The sequence below is a fragment of the Paramormyrops kingsleyae genome, chromosome 15 (genome assembly GCF_048594095.1).
Source record: "Paramormyrops kingsleyae isolate MSU_618 chromosome 15, PKINGS_0.4, whole genome shotgun sequence".
Lineage (NCBI taxonomy): Eukaryota > Metazoa > Chordata > Actinopteri > Osteoglossiformes > Mormyridae > Paramormyrops > Paramormyrops kingsleyae.
In genome coordinates, this window is record NC_132811.1 from 26,264,808 (window position 1) to 26,280,132 (window position 15,325).

A 15,325-nucleotide genomic window follows, 5' to 3' on the forward strand; every position below is an offset into this window, starting at 1 on the left:
ATAGATACAAACTGCTGCCGGTTGCTTCTCCTATTTAATTGTGGTATTTCAAGGAGGCATAAACCCTACAGAGTGAGTTATGCAGTATACCAATCAGTCTAATAACCAGTAATATGATCATTAAGTGCCTTACAAGTTAGAATTTTGATGCAGTGTTTTGGACGTAAAGTAGGTATTGTGTATGTTGTCGGTCTTTAATTACGACTGAAATTAGGGAAATGCACGTTATTGAGACTTTTGTCCTTTATCGTTTTTTGATCAAATCAGGCAGGCTTTTGTTCCCGATTAGCACTTTCAGCACTAAGACTGAAGGCTATACAGTGGTAGGCCTACCTCAGTTCTCCAACTAATTTGAACCCGAATTTCTTAAAGGTCGAACCAACCAGTTCGAAAAAAATGACCTAGAACTCGATCTGAATATCAGAAGTCTAACCGTGAATGCTGACCCAAGATAACTTGTATGCGCAGGGAAATGAGTCACACCGCACGTCTCTCAGCGGAAACGAAGGGTAAAGCTTCAGTCTCAGCCTCACATTCGCTGTGATGGCATACTGCATGTTTACACCAGCTGAATACATATATTTAGACAGTAAAAATACATTTAGATAATGATAGACAGTAACAGTAATTATTATTGTATTGAAAAATAAAGATTTCTTATTAATATTTTTATATCATTAATAATAAACCATTAATACATTTAATTATAATAATATTGTCGTGCCCAGCTGGGACGGAGACAAAGGCACAGACGACAGGGTATCGGGGAATACAGGGTTTAATTACAGGTAAGGCAGGCAAAAGGCAGGCGGACAATACAATGACCGGACTGGGGAAGCAAATTGAAACGCGGACGAAATACAGAGGATTAATGACAACAACCAGAAACCTGATCACACGGGGATTCCACGCGAGGTTAACGAGGGGGCATGGCACACGAAAGGAGCGGACGGTCGGGCAGGACACGTTGTTTTTACACATTGTTTGAATACATTTATTTTCTTACTTTACAAATTACTGTTTTGATAAATGTGCTTAGATGTGTTTAGTACAGTATATGCTCTTCTTGTTTTATCCGGTTCATTTTGTGTTTAAATGCTAAAAAAAAAAACATATTTACGTGTAATTTTTTGGGACCGGGAACCAAATAATTGGTTTTACATTATTTCTTATGTGGAAAATTCGATCCTGAGTTCTGAACGGATTAAGTTCGAGTACTGACGTACCACTGTACTAATAAAACCTACAGCCGCGAAAAAATGTAAGAGATCAGTTTATATATTAAAACAAATTTGCATACTTAAAGACTGGTTTAATCGTCGTTCCGCTGACAGAAGGCTACGCTGAGCAACAGGTTGTTTAGAGGTTCAAAATTTCTCATGAATCGTAGGATGACATCAAGTGACCTTGAAAGGAATGGGTGCAGGTGTGAAATGCACTGCTAGGACAGATCGAGTATGTATGTGTGTGTGAGTGAAACAAAAACTGCTATGCTTTTTCCCGCGGCTGTATAAATGCCGTCCAAATACAAGAGATATACAAAACCGTTCAATTAATTAGCCCCTTTGCATATGATTGCAGACCATTAAATTCATAAAAAATTATAATAATTTTCCCCCTGGGAAGACAACAATTTTTCCCAAATGCAGTATGCGTATGAGTTTTCAATGGGTTTTCATAATTTACTTTGGTTTAACATTGAGTTATAAACAAACTATCCCCTAAACTGATCTACATGCAGTTTGTGCCAGTTTCTCTGCGATGTTTTCGAAGTACCTATTTTCTTGAAAGTTTCCTGTACTGAGATCAGTAGTTAACACAAAGAAACATACTTTATTTAGATCGTCGGTGCTCTATATTGTATTTATTTAATAAAAGTTGCAGATAACTTTTTTTGTAATTTCTAGATTGTACAGGCCATCTTGAAAGCCACCTGACCGGCTTCATTTGCAATGTAACTTTAACCTAATTGGTCGCATGTTTCTAGTGTCGATTTAGGTTTCTTGAACTCGGGTTGCTTTTATGATATTTTGCCTGCATATGTTTAAATCATGATGCTTTAAGATGGGACACCTAAAGCAGTCCATTGAAATACCAAATACGACAATGAGATATTTCCTTGGCTGGACTTCTTGGATCAGCCCTGAATTTACACCATGCTTTTTTGAGCCACTTTTTTGCGTACCTGCTGGATTATGTTGTTTATCTGCGATACTTCTAACAATTGCGTACTTTCTGTAAGTAACCACGTTTTCTTCTTTTTCTCAATAATTGAAGTAAATAAACGGAGTATGTGGTTTGATATACACTAGAATCTAAAAATTATGCAAGCGGTCCTCGGATTGATTTTTCCCGTTCGTGTTAGGCTGATTTTTAAGGACTGTGCGGCGAAGCGCAGCGGCTCCGCAGCCACGGCCGCCTGCGCCCTTTACTGCCTGCTCGGGAACTTAAGCGGCGCCGTGGGGGCTCTGCTCTCTAACCAGCTGCTCATGCAGGTATCATGCAGGGCTCTGTTTCTTAATATACTTGCTTTTAAAAATGCATTATCGTATCCTGTTAGTGAATAGATGTACAGGTATGTACGTGAAATTTAGTGTTACTGTTTAACCTGCTTGAAGGCAACAGGACTCCATTATCTAACTTCCCATTCATATAGAAATGTATGGTTTATCATGGCTTCACGTGCAGTTTGTCGTAGGCGTGTTGTGCTGGTAAAGTGTTAGCTTTGACAGTGTTCATTAGGTGTCTATTGTTACCATTAAACCTTTTACACGACGTGCCCCGGCCTTGATAAATGATTAGAAGGTGGATTGACAGATGGATTCATCCTGTTATAGATAATGTTAATTATAATGTAAATTTTTTTAGGAATGTGTTTTGTCATTATACATGCCAGATAATGACAGCATATAACTGGATTTTGGTTTGAAAACAGTATATGTTTAACCTTATTTCTATGTACAGTTTCCATTTCCATCTACTTTTGTCAGCTTAGCAGTGTTAAAGAAAATTAGAATTTCCAATCTGTTTTTATTTTCGACAATGGGGCATCTGGAAGTATAATGGCTAATGTGCTATTTCTCTTTGCATTTTACGTTCTGCGTGCCAGATGGTGATGGGTGTATTCATGACAGGATTGGATATTGTTCGTTTCATGTTTATCTACATTCCCGTTTGTCTGTGCAAACATTCAAAGAGTGGTGAGTTATGAAAGGCACCTGTATTTACAGTTGTAGATACAATTTATAGTGCAAAATGTTTTCTTAAATATGTAAAGCTAATAGATCTACTGCCATATTGTGTTCAAATCTGGTGGAGATGCCACAGTATCATGCCATCATCGCTGAAATGGTGAGACTTTGTAATAGAAACTCCTCAAGACCATCTATTATGGGAACACCTTAATTACTACTCTGGCTGCATCTCTGATATGTGAATTTTTGAGTGGTTTGTATGTTTATATGTGTGCATGTGTATCTTTATTATTTGTTGTTTACTTTGTACAGCACTTGTTAATGAAGGTTGGTTTTACAGTCCTTTTAAATAATTTACTTACTTTCTTACTAGCTCATAGCTGATCATCTTTATGTCCTGAATGCTTTTTTGTGCTTCACTTTGATTTTAATAGTTCTCTTATATTCTTGCTATGGTTGTGTTTTATACGTTTTGCTCCAATAGTACTTTACACTTATTTATTACTCATTGGAAGCTCAGCCTAGTTGCACTTATGTCTAGCTGACACCATATGTTTGCAATGCAACTTGACCATTGTTTTGGAGAAAAGTGTCAGCTAAATTAAAGTATGTGGAGGTTTCAGTCCAGGTTTCTAACGTATTGTCTTCTTTTGGTTGTTGTGTCTGTCTTTGTCAAAGATGACTCTCCTAACTTCCTTGCATCCTTGCCTTAGCCAGAAGGATTAAAATGGTGTTAAAGAAGAAACATGGGCAAAGTTTCCTGGTTATGTGCTTTCCCATGGTTCTGGGAGCATGGCTCTTCTTGTGGCCTCGTGTGACCTGTGGCCCTTTGGTTGAAGCTCAGCCACAGAGACGCCTTCTCGGAATTTCTCCACAGGTGAGTAGGATGCTGTGTTTGTGTACAGAAGGTTGCTGGCTCATGATCTGTGGTCGGTATAACGATTTTAAGCTTTGGACAAAAGCATCTGCTAAATAAATTAATGTGAATGAGTGCTGCCATCTTGTGGAGGCCCCATGGTGGCAGTTCCTGATGGGACTATGCTTCATTTGCACTGTGATATTTATCACCATATTTATCACTTTATCATCATATCATACTTCCCTCCTGGAGCAGGACAATGGAGAAATCCTGGGTTACACTCTGGGTCTGCTTTCCTGCATCATTGGTTGGACCTCGAAGCTTCCTGCTCTAATTGAAGCAGTGAGTACCCCAGTAACCCTAACAGCTTCCCTGTCCTGGGAGAGTTAGTGATGGAGAGCTGGTCAGTATATTCCTGTTTCAGCTGTCTTGTGGAAGTTGGGTGCCACTTTCCAATAAGGCTCCCTTTTGCCACTTTTTAATTGTAGTAACTTGTGATATTGCCCAGCCCTATTAACATTGGATAGGAATGACCCAGCAGCCACAACATCTTTTAAAAGATGAGATCTTATGGATAAACAAGGTGGTGCAGAGGCTGCTGGGATTACTGAACTGAGAGAGTAGTGTTGACGCCGGTGTGCACTTGTGTGCGTGTTGCAGCAGTTGTTTTGGGATTGTTTGGAAGTATATTTGTGTGTTTGTGTGCTAATACAGTTTACGTGGGTGGCTGTTTTTTTTTTTATTTTGGTCTGTGTGTGCGCTTGTCTGTCCTTGAAACAGTCCGCATGTTGCCAACAGTGAGGTGCAGCTGTGCGTGTCAAGTAAGCAGCGTTTTCTGTCCATGTAACTTCGTAACAAACACCCACGGGGTATTATTATCTAACATCGGTAATGTTAACTAGTGTCAGAAAAGGACAGTTGCTCCTGAGCTTTGCTCGTCACCTGTTGGGGCCGGGAGGACATTTTCCACTTTTTTTTCCTGCTCCGGCAGTAGCCTGCTAGCTGTGACTTCCCAAGAGCAACTTCGCTTTACTTCGCTTTACATGGTCCAGTAGGAAGTTATTGGTAAGTAATAGTTCATTTGGTTGACGTATTACTAATTAAGGTTTTTATCTCTCTGACCCTATCAAATAATTAAAAGTTCCGTTTTAACGTAACTGTTAGCGTTTTATTGTACTCAGCACATTATTGTATTAACTACCCATGAATTAAATCAATTCAAAGTGAAATACTCTAATATAAATATACTGAGCTGGGAGTAAGGGATAGTGTTATAGTGAGATAGTTATGGGGCCAGCTCAGTGTTGTGTTTGCATGATGTTTGCCTCCTGGATGCTTGCATACAGTTGTACTTCATCTGCGAGTGATGTCAGCTAGTGGACTCACTCACCGCCAAGGTTCGTGACCTTGAGGAGCAACTGGCTCTCATCCGACACAACATGCAGTTAGAAGAGATGGTTAATATGCCTTTTATGCCACAAGTGGGGAGGGGGGAAAATGAAGAACAGAAGTTGAGAGAGTTGGGTGACCGTAGGTCATAGACGTAAGAAAGGGTGTACACATTATACAGAGACGGCATCACCTGCACTGACTGTGTCAAACCGCTTTCAGGTGCTTCCAGCTTTAGAGCCAGAAGAGACTGGGGAGACAGGTGGACCCTTGGGCACCAAGGAGCCCCCTCCCCCCAAGAAGAGAGAGGTTGTGGTAGTGGGGAATTCAATTATTAGAGATTATTATGTAGAAAGTTATGTTTGCAAGTGTGATACGGTGTCTTGCCTGCCTGGTGCCCAGGTGGGGGACCTTCCGGATCTTGTGCACAGGCTTTTCACCCCCAGCCGGGATGGATCCAGTGGTCGTGGTGCATGTTGGCACTAACGACATAGGTCGGGGCAGGTGGGCTGTTCTGCAGGAAAAATTTATAGCATATAAACTTAGAAGCAGAACGTCCATGGTGCTGTTCTTTGGAATATTTCCCGTGCCATTTGAGACCAGGCTAAGTAAGCTGAGATAAGGAGATTAATTGCGTAGCTAAAAGGATGGTGTAGGAAAGAGGGGTTTAGGTTTATGGGGCACTGGAAGACTTTCTGGAACAGGTGGGACCTGTTCAAGCTGGATGGGTTGCATCTGAACCAGAGGGAAACCAGTGTATTGGGGAGGCTTATGTGTAGAGTAGTTGAGGAATGTTTAAACTAAGGACTGGGGGGCAGGGAGGTTAGTTATGAATATAGGTGGGGGGAGACGGAAAGCCCCAAATAATAATGAAATTGGGCACTATAAAAGGCCTAACCTTTGCTGTCTGTACTTAAATGCTAGGAGTACTAGAAACAAAATTCATGATTTAGAGGCTTTTAATTAATCAGATGTTTATGATATTGTAGGAATAACAGAAACATGGTTGAGTGATAATGATGGAGAAGGAATATAATATAGATGGTTAGACGTTGTTCTGTAGAGACCGGATAGGCAAGAAGGGAGGTGGTTGCAGGCAAGGGAGCTTACTGATAAAAATAAAAGTACAGAAGCTATATGGGTAAAACTACATGCTAAAAACTGAAATGGCCTAATTGTCAGTGTTTGTTATAGAGCACCTAATGTAGCTGCAGAGGAAATCAGGATTATGAGTAATAAAAATGATGTGGTGGTTATGGGTGATTTTAATTTACCTGGGATACAGTCTCTGGTTCTTCTGTAAATGAACTTGAGATGGTGGAATTAATACAAGATTGCTTTTTTACTCGGTTTGTTAATACCCGTACCAGGGGAGATGCCCTTCTTGATCTTGTACCAGGATAGGATTGGAAAATTAGAGGTTTTAGAACCACTGGACGGTAGTGATCACAACATGATTAAATTTGAGGTTAATTTTAGTGTCCAAAGAGCAAAGTCCAAAACAAAAACATACAATGTGAGGAAGGCTAACTTTAATGGAATGAGACTGAAACTAGAAACTGTACACTGGGTGGAGGTTAAATAACAAAACTGTTGAAGATGCATGGGAATTTTTTAAAAAGCACATTGTTGCAAGTGCAAGAGGACTTCATGCCTGTTTCCAGCAAAACTAAATCTACGAAACTGCAACCAAGGTGGTTTACTAAGGAAATTAAGAATAAAGTCAGAAGGAAAAGGGCTCTGTTCTACAAATGGAAAATAACTAATGATTTCAGAGTAAAGCAGGAGTACCTGCTGTAAGTCTACAGCTTGAGTTAAAAAATAATATTAGACTTGCTAACAGGAATGTTGAAAGGAAGATTGCACTGGAGGCTAAGGATCACATCAAAAGTTTCTTCCAATATTTTAACTACAAAAGAGCTCTGAAAGCTGAAAGCACTAATCTGCAGATAGTAAGAGTCTTATAATTTAAAATGAAATTGATATAGTTAATGATTGTTTTGCATGGGTATTCACTGTAGAGGACACAAGTAACATACCGAATCTTATTACTGATACAGCATCATCTCTGACTAATATATGTATAACTGAAGCTGATGTGTTACAAAGCCTATCTAAGCTCAAAATAAATAAGTCACAGGTCCCTGATGACATGCAAAAAAAAATGTCGACGTATCTTTAATTGACGCGTTGTTTTAATTTCTCAAAATGCGCCAACCGTTTTCCGGTTCTGTCCAACTTGAGTGTTGCCAGATTTTGCGGTTTTGGATTTTATAATTAGGGAGTGTGAGTACCCATGGATCATTTTTATCTAGGAAGCTATTTCTCATTTCCGTATGCTACAGTAAGTAGCCACAACAGTTTAATACTGTGGCGTCAAGCGGACCGAGGCAGACACTCGCTTACCGGGAAACATAGTCTCTAAGAAAAGAGCCAGCCTAAGTCCAGAACACATGGACATGTTGACGTTCTTATATACACTATAACACAGAAGTTTGACCATCAGATGGATAAACGGTTGTCTCTTGCACTGTAAATGTGTTGCACTTTAACTTTTTTGCTTTGAAAAAGAGTTTCGCGAAATTTTGGATGTTAGTTGGAGTTACGCTGCTGATGTTAAAATAAGTGCTCTTATTTGTTTATTTGTTGTTTGTATTTCTTGCTGGAGTTGTCCGTTTTACAAACCGTTGTCTGTTTTTCTTAGAGAACTTAAATTCCAGTACTTGACCACAGTATAGTCTAAACATGCTGCCCTGTTTAATGTGAAAACCCAAGTTATATTTTGAAAAGGGATATAAAAGAAACATCTTTTTTCCAGTTAGAGATGCACTCCTTGCTGAAATGTGCCCACTTTGTTTGTTTGCAGTTATTGATGTTCAAAATATGCTGAATATAGAGCTGAAGACGTTTTCAAAAATAATTTTTAAGGGCTTTCACAGAAACTTTCTTAAAACCTGCACAATACTGTGAAAGGTAATAAGACTTTTGTAATTTTTTTTGTGATGCTAGAGTGCACAGTGCAGTTTAAAGTCCGACACGTTTATTGAACATTAGGATATACCAAATTTATACTGATTACTAACCTTTGGGTGTCATTAAATTAGGGCTGCCGTGATTAGTCGTCGTAGTCCACGACGTCAACGCTGAAAATGCGTCGACATGAATATTTTAAATCGATGCATGATTTCTACAACGCTTCAGATCATTATAACACATGTTTTCATTTAATATCACTACGTAATTATTATAGTACTTAAAATTATCACAAATCAAAAAGGTGGTTAACTCTTACCCTAACCCTAACCCTAACCCCTAAAACCTAACCCTAATCCCAAAACGGTGGAACTGCACATGCGCAGAAAGGCTCAATAGCACGTCTCGATAGGTAGTATTTTTCGACAGAACAGTGGCACTAACGCTACACAGGAGCACCTGAAGAGGAAACGCATAGGCACTATTCTGGATGATGGCTGAACCGTTAGACAAGGCAGAACCACCCGAAGGGCTGTCTGTTCATGTTTATTAAATTAGAATTATATTTTGTCCTTGTATCTGCTAAATACACCAATTAAAGCCATAAAATTGTCTGTTTGCTACATTAGAATCTTCATCGAATAAGTGTTTGTGAAAATGTGAAGGCTAAAATCTGGGCTTATTCTACGTTGACTGACGTTGCTAGTGTGTATAAGTTTGGACTTGGGGCCAGTTTCGTTATCGTAAACTAAAACTGAAATGAGAATGGACACTAAATAAAAGAATATAATTCGTGAACTGAAATGAAAATGAAAACCATATTTACACAAAGAAAACGTGTCGGACTTTAATCTGCAAAAAATAAATACTGCCATACCACCAACATCTTTTACCTTGTTTAACCACAGTATCTCCTCTTTTAAAAGATGTTGTGGTTGTCAATATGTCCCTTCGCTCTTTTAGCCGTACTACTAATCTGCTTAAATTGTGGGTGTAAATAAACGTCCGTATTGACCGGAAAAGCTGCCGTCCGGGCAAAAATTTAGCCTGCCATCTTAAGCCCTGGTGATTATTGCGTATGCGCGATATAATGTCATGATATCGATCAGCCCTACTCGTTAATTTTATTTTTTTTTAAAAAGGTTATAACTTCTTTGTGTGTCTTAATGATTTACAGATTGTTACAGCTTAACTAAGAACCCGATTACAAAATATTCATAAACCATTTATAAGGGTAGTCTTATTGGAAAGTGGGACCCTCAGACATTTAGACCAATGTTTCCCAACCTGGTGCTTGCCAGACAGTAGTCATTTTTTTTTCGATGAAGCTGGGAGGGAGCCAAAACATGGATTGTCTTTGGATCCCCAAGGACTAGATTGATAAACACTGATTTAGACATTCAGGTGTTCATATGCATACAGAGCTGTCTGATGGCTTTTTAGTATCGAGGGATGACTGGCTCGACTATTGAAATCACTTCTGGAGTGCTGTGTGTCCTGGCCAGTGTACTGTATGCCTCTGCAGTCCTCCTCTATGACACTCATCTGGAGCCTGTCTTGAAGGCAATGCCTTGGATACTGACCGCTGCTGGATGTGCGGCCTTTGATGTCATTGTATCCTTCCACTATTTGATGCTTTTGAGTGTGAATTCCCATGCCGTATGGTCTTTGGGGGACAGTAACATGACTTCTGTCAATGGGCCTGACCTACAGTTCTGAAAAGAAAAGAAAATTTGGTCTGATACAAACAACCGCTAACATAAGTAAATGATATGAAACCCTTGTTTTGGAACAATCGTGGTATTTGATAAATCAGTATTCACTGTGTCATTTCATGCTCTGCTGTCCAAATATAAAATGTAAATTTGACAATCTTGGCTGAAAACGGCATATGTTGTATTTTGTTTAACCCTGCCACTCCAGATTGTTACGCTGTCCTGCTACAGGAGGTGGACAGGATGGAAATCTTTGAGCCAATATCCCAAATTGAATTCTGCAGAGACACAAGCCCTACTGGGGAACTCTGCCCCACGCTGGCCCAGAACGACAGCCTCAGCAAGCCAGCAAGTACGCAGCAAACAGCACCCTGCCCCCCCACCTCCCCCACTGTCCTGCCACTTTCACCTGATTACTGTTTTGGTCCAGAACCTTGGTCTTTGCCTCATTCTCCTGCGTGTTCTTAGTCTCGTGTTACCAGCTAGCAAATGCTTCTACATCCCTTCTTCTCTTTGACTTTATGTAAGGGATTAAGCCACACTCCCCTTCAGGATCTATCAGGCAATAGAACTCCAAACAAGAAGACTGAAGTCGGACAGTATATTGATGTGACCATTCCACCACCAAGAAAGGTTTTCTCTATCGGGGCAGAGGAAAAGCTTCTCTTTGCTATTATGCAAAATAAAATGCTTTCCACATTTTAGATGATGAACTAAGAACTGGTGATATCACAATGTAGATATTGGACATACATTTCATCCAAAAATATTTGCATTCCAGATTTGTTTGAAAGAAGTGAAGATTTCCAGGGAAGGTCAGTGTGGGAGTCAGACCCTAAGGAGGATCAGAGTGGTGAGAGTGGACAGTCCGCGCTCCTCTGACGGCTCCTCAGACACGTCATCTGTCAGCTCCGACCTGGAGGTCAGCACCATTGGCCCTAATAACTTTGTCCCTCATTCTGTCTCAGAGCACGCTTAAAGCCAGTGATTATTAACATTTTAAGTGCAGGGGCATAGCTTTTATGCTAATTTAAATAGTGTCTTAGCATGGTAAGTTTTTGTGTAGAGAACAGCCAAAGCTGCAATTCCACATTGTTTCAGTAGGTGGAAGTGCTGTGCAGATTTTGACCTTATGGTAGCTTGCTCTTCTATACCCTGCTAATTTTCTGTTTGAATAATGATTCAGTTTGGTCGTGTGCCAAAACGGCGATCACTGCAGCATCACCGCCCGTACGACTTTGTGTTGCTAAAATTACTTAGATTCCGTTGATATAGTTTGTGGCCGTCTTTGGTGTATGATATACTCTTTGGTAGCCTATAAATGTGGCTGTAACTGTAGCATGTGTATGCTGAAATGTCAGTAAATGATACACAGGGAGGTATGTTATATAGCGCTGAGGTATGGTAAATGCAGATGTGCTAAACCTTCGAGATCTGTTGTGTAGGGCAGCTGTTGCACTGTGGCTTTGGGCCATCCCCCTATTCCTGGAAAAAGCAATCAGCAGCAAACACCACTGAGGCTAAAACAAAGGGAAATGGCACAGAACAAATACTATTGTGCTTTAAACAATACGCTAAACAGGAAAAAGTGAATGTTCCCATTGATGTGTGTGAAAGAGCTGTATCCAGAAACCTTCTGTCAGGCATTTCATTATTAGGAAAGTCTTCTAATAATCATTGTTTCCTTCTAGTTGGTGTGGCACGGCTAAGGATGCAGGGTATTGTATCCTAGGGTCATGAGTTTGGGTCTCAGGGGAGGCTCTGTATCCTACATGCTCCAGCAACCACAAGGGAAATTTGCCAGTTTAAATTAAATTAAATGTGCAGATCACTGAAAAATCAGAATAGTTTAATTGTATAAGTAAAAGGATTAATATGCACTCCCCTATGTGTATAAGACTTCCAAAGGTATGGGTATGGAAATGGCTCAACTGTAATACATATCTAAGTATCTAACCTTTAGCTTGGACTTTAACATCAAGTTCATTGTCATTATGTAAGCTAGTTTTACTTTTGCATAATGTGTAACCACTGACATCTAAGGAGTGACTAAAATTGATGGTGTTCCTGTGGAGCATTGTATTTCTTTGTCTGCATTGAGTGCTCTTGAGGAGTCAGTGACTTGTCAGGGGTGGGCTTTACGATCTGTTTTATAGGAAGATCATGTGATGAGGAAAACAGTTGATTGTGTGGAGAAAATGCCCTTGAAATAGATTGTGAATTTATCATTCACAGTGTGTGCTTAAGTGCAAATACTGCGAATGGTTCACTAGCAGGAGTAAATGATTGTGATGAAGAATTTACATGTTATGTTTAAATATTGACATTTCAAAGCAAGTTATGTATTTCAATATGCATTTTGAAGTCTTCTGAAATGTTTCTCTCTGATCCCAAGCTCCTTTGCTTTCCATTCATCTGTGAACAGTGTGGAATTAGCTCTGGATTGTTTCTGAACTTGGTATAATGAAGTGGGGAGTAAGGGATAGAATCAAGAAACTTATACTGTGGCTGAATTATTTTGCTGTTAAAGATCTGCGATTACAAGGCGGGGAGGGGTATGGGTCATACAAGGGAAGCACTCCGCGTTGCAGCTTCAGGAACTATTTTCAGTAAAATGCCTAATGCTTGTAGAACAGAAATGTTTACCTTAGCTGAGCAAATGGTCACTGCTGTTCATGTGCAGCTTTCATGTTTGGATCATCTGATTTACTATCCACTGTTTTATATGACACCACTAGTGCTGGAACTGCCAAATAACAACACAGGTTGCACAGAATCGCACAGAAATTTGTAGTGTTATTTTCTGCACCTGTAACTCTCATAACTGGCCTAAAACAAAATACGGAAAGTAAAGTAAGTAAATTTGAACTTTCTCATTTGTTAATCCCTTTTAGGAAAGAGTAATGTAAGTCAATGATCCTTTTTTTCCTATTTGGCCTTATACTGGAGTATATTATGCAAATAATAATTTGATTTTAAAAGTAGGTTGGGTATGATTTGCTGATGGCTCTATAGTGGTAAAGATAGCTTGTGTACCACCTACCACACCAGGAGTCCCAGTGGTGTCTGTCTCACCTGTGCTAGTCTGTTTTTAGTATGCGACTTGTATCTGGAGTGTGTGTGAATCCATTTTTTCCCCCGCCAGTGGGATTTTGAAGATGCAAATGCACAATGGGGCAAAATACAGAAAGAGCAAAAGAGCTCTGAAGCTTTCCCACTCCACAAGTGGACGATGCTGTCAAAAGCAAAGCCTGATGCCAATGCCAACCAGCCATGCAAGGGGAAAAGCTCCAGCACCCAGCAGGATCCTTGACAGAGCACCAGGATGTGGCTGAACACCAACGATTATTACACTTTAACTATAGGCCTTACTGTCTGGTGAAAATTAACTGTTTTCTTCAGATTCTTTGTATATTAAATCTGCATGAAGAATATTGTTATTAATTCATTATAAAATATGAGGCAGTGAGGAGAGATGTGCATAGTAAATACAGAAACCTTCACAAACATGGATTTGTTCATGTGTAGCCCACAACAATTTTGAATGACTAGCTCTGAATCTGCCCCAAAGTGCTGGACCTCAGGCTGTCTCAGGATCAACTGGTTAGGCTAGACTTAAATCCATCTATGTGTCCATCCATCGTCTAACTGCTTATTCTGGTCAAGGTTGCAGGGCTGTCAAATACCATTAAATTACTGTACATTCTTTTTGATACACTTGGCTCATCCTAATTAAATTATAAGGTTAAAAATGTGTGTGTGATCTTATTTTGTGTGATACAGACTTCAATGATGAAACGTGCATTAGGAGCAATGTGGACCCCACATAATGAAAATCAGAGGAACCGTCACGCTTCCTGAATCGAATGATTCATTCACCATAAATTTACAGTAGAAATTAGGGTCAAAGCAACGCTCCTGCCGAACGTCATTTTATGAGAAAACCTTCAGCTGTCTGGTCTCATAACATTACACCACTGCAGCTGGCCCGCTGATTAATGCCTAGCTGGGATTTCAGCAAATGCGGCACTAGGCAGGAAGATGGCCTTTGGGAGAAGAGCCGCTGATTCAGGAGCCCTGGGGATCATTTCCCTTCACCAGAGCAGCCACACTTATTGTCAGGCTTTCATATTCAATCTGAGAAGCGTGATAAGGCACAGACTACGTGGCACATTATTATTTTACCAGTAATAAATCTCTGCTGCTCCTGCCTTCTCCCGTCTCCTGCAGCTCGGGAAATTTGTTCGTTCCAAAGCCATAGTAACAGATGGGAAGGGAAGGAACTTCCCTGCTATGATACGGAGACAATGCAAAGATTAGGAGTAGTCATGGAGGAAATGCTTTTCCTCAATTCAGTTCCTCTACTGATGTACAGGTTTAATAAATCATTATTGCAGGTGTTATATTCTTAAATGGTATTTTAATGAGGGTAAATTGGCCTTAGGAGTATGCCTGGGAATATTCTCACTCTTCAGGCTGAAAGCTTTATCAAGGGGTTTAACATTTATATGAGCTGTTCACTCGACTCGACTGGCAGGCCAGGAGGCAGTAAGGCCACAGCAGACCCTGCAATGCAGCAATGAGCAAGCCAACAAACAGGTCATGTGACACAGCAGGTCATGTGATAGTAGTCCCCACCCTGGGACATATCTTTCTGTTACTGACACACCCCTGGGGAAGTAGGATATACGAAAACAATTCTCTAACAACCTTTGTAATTACTTCTGGAAACATTATTTTTTAAAACAGTTAAACTAGGGTCTGGTACCCAATCAGCTTCATCCTCAACACTAAGTAGGAGTTGCTTAAATACATGCAAAGGGGCCCCTCGTTAAATCTGCACTCCTTTCATCGTGTGATTATCCTAATCTCTTCAGTGTCGGAGTTAGATACTTTCCCTGTATATTTCAAAATGCTTGATTTAACAGTGCTTTCAATGAGTCAGCGATGAAGTGGCAAGCTTACTGATGCTTCATGCTATCTGAAGAATTACTTGGAATTACAAGACCTGAGACATTCACAATTATTTAGGAGATGCATTTTTCTTAAGAGATGCACAGCAGGGCAAATACACTGTATTCAGAATCTGTGTTTCAATTTGCCACAAATTTATGCATATCAAATACATAAGATATTTTGGCAGATTGAGTGTATCACAAAGTGTGCATTTTTACTGCATTCCTACGTGAAATAGC

General features: G+C 40.0%; 1 protein-coding gene across 5 annotated transcripts; it reads left to right on the top strand.

The window, feature by feature from the left end:
* The first annotated feature begins 771 nt into the window (after positions 1-771).
* Positions 772-13,884, top strand: tmem44 (transmembrane protein 44). 5 transcript variants are annotated; one of them, XM_023819926.2, is made up of 10 exons: positions 776-2,237; positions 2,366-2,495; positions 3,110-3,200; positions 3,908-4,071; positions 4,309-4,395; positions 9,859-10,029; positions 10,339-10,482; positions 10,659-10,763; positions 10,912-11,052; positions 13,276-13,884. In XM_023819926.2, exons 1-10 carry the CDS (start codon positions 2,065-2,067, stop codon positions 13,441-13,443), a joined length of 1,374 nt encoding a protein of 457 aa, XP_023675694.2. In that variant the 5' UTR covers positions 776-2,064; the 3' UTR covers positions 13,444-13,884. The 5 variants fall into 5 exon arrangements, with proteins under 5 accessions (XP_023675695.2, XP_023675694.2, XP_023675696.2 ...); XM_023819927.2 differs by lacking the exon at positions 10,659-10,763 and having other exon boundaries at positions 772-2,237; XM_023819928.2 differs by lacking the exon at positions 2,366-2,495.
* Positions 13,885-15,325: the final 1,441 nt, after the last annotated feature.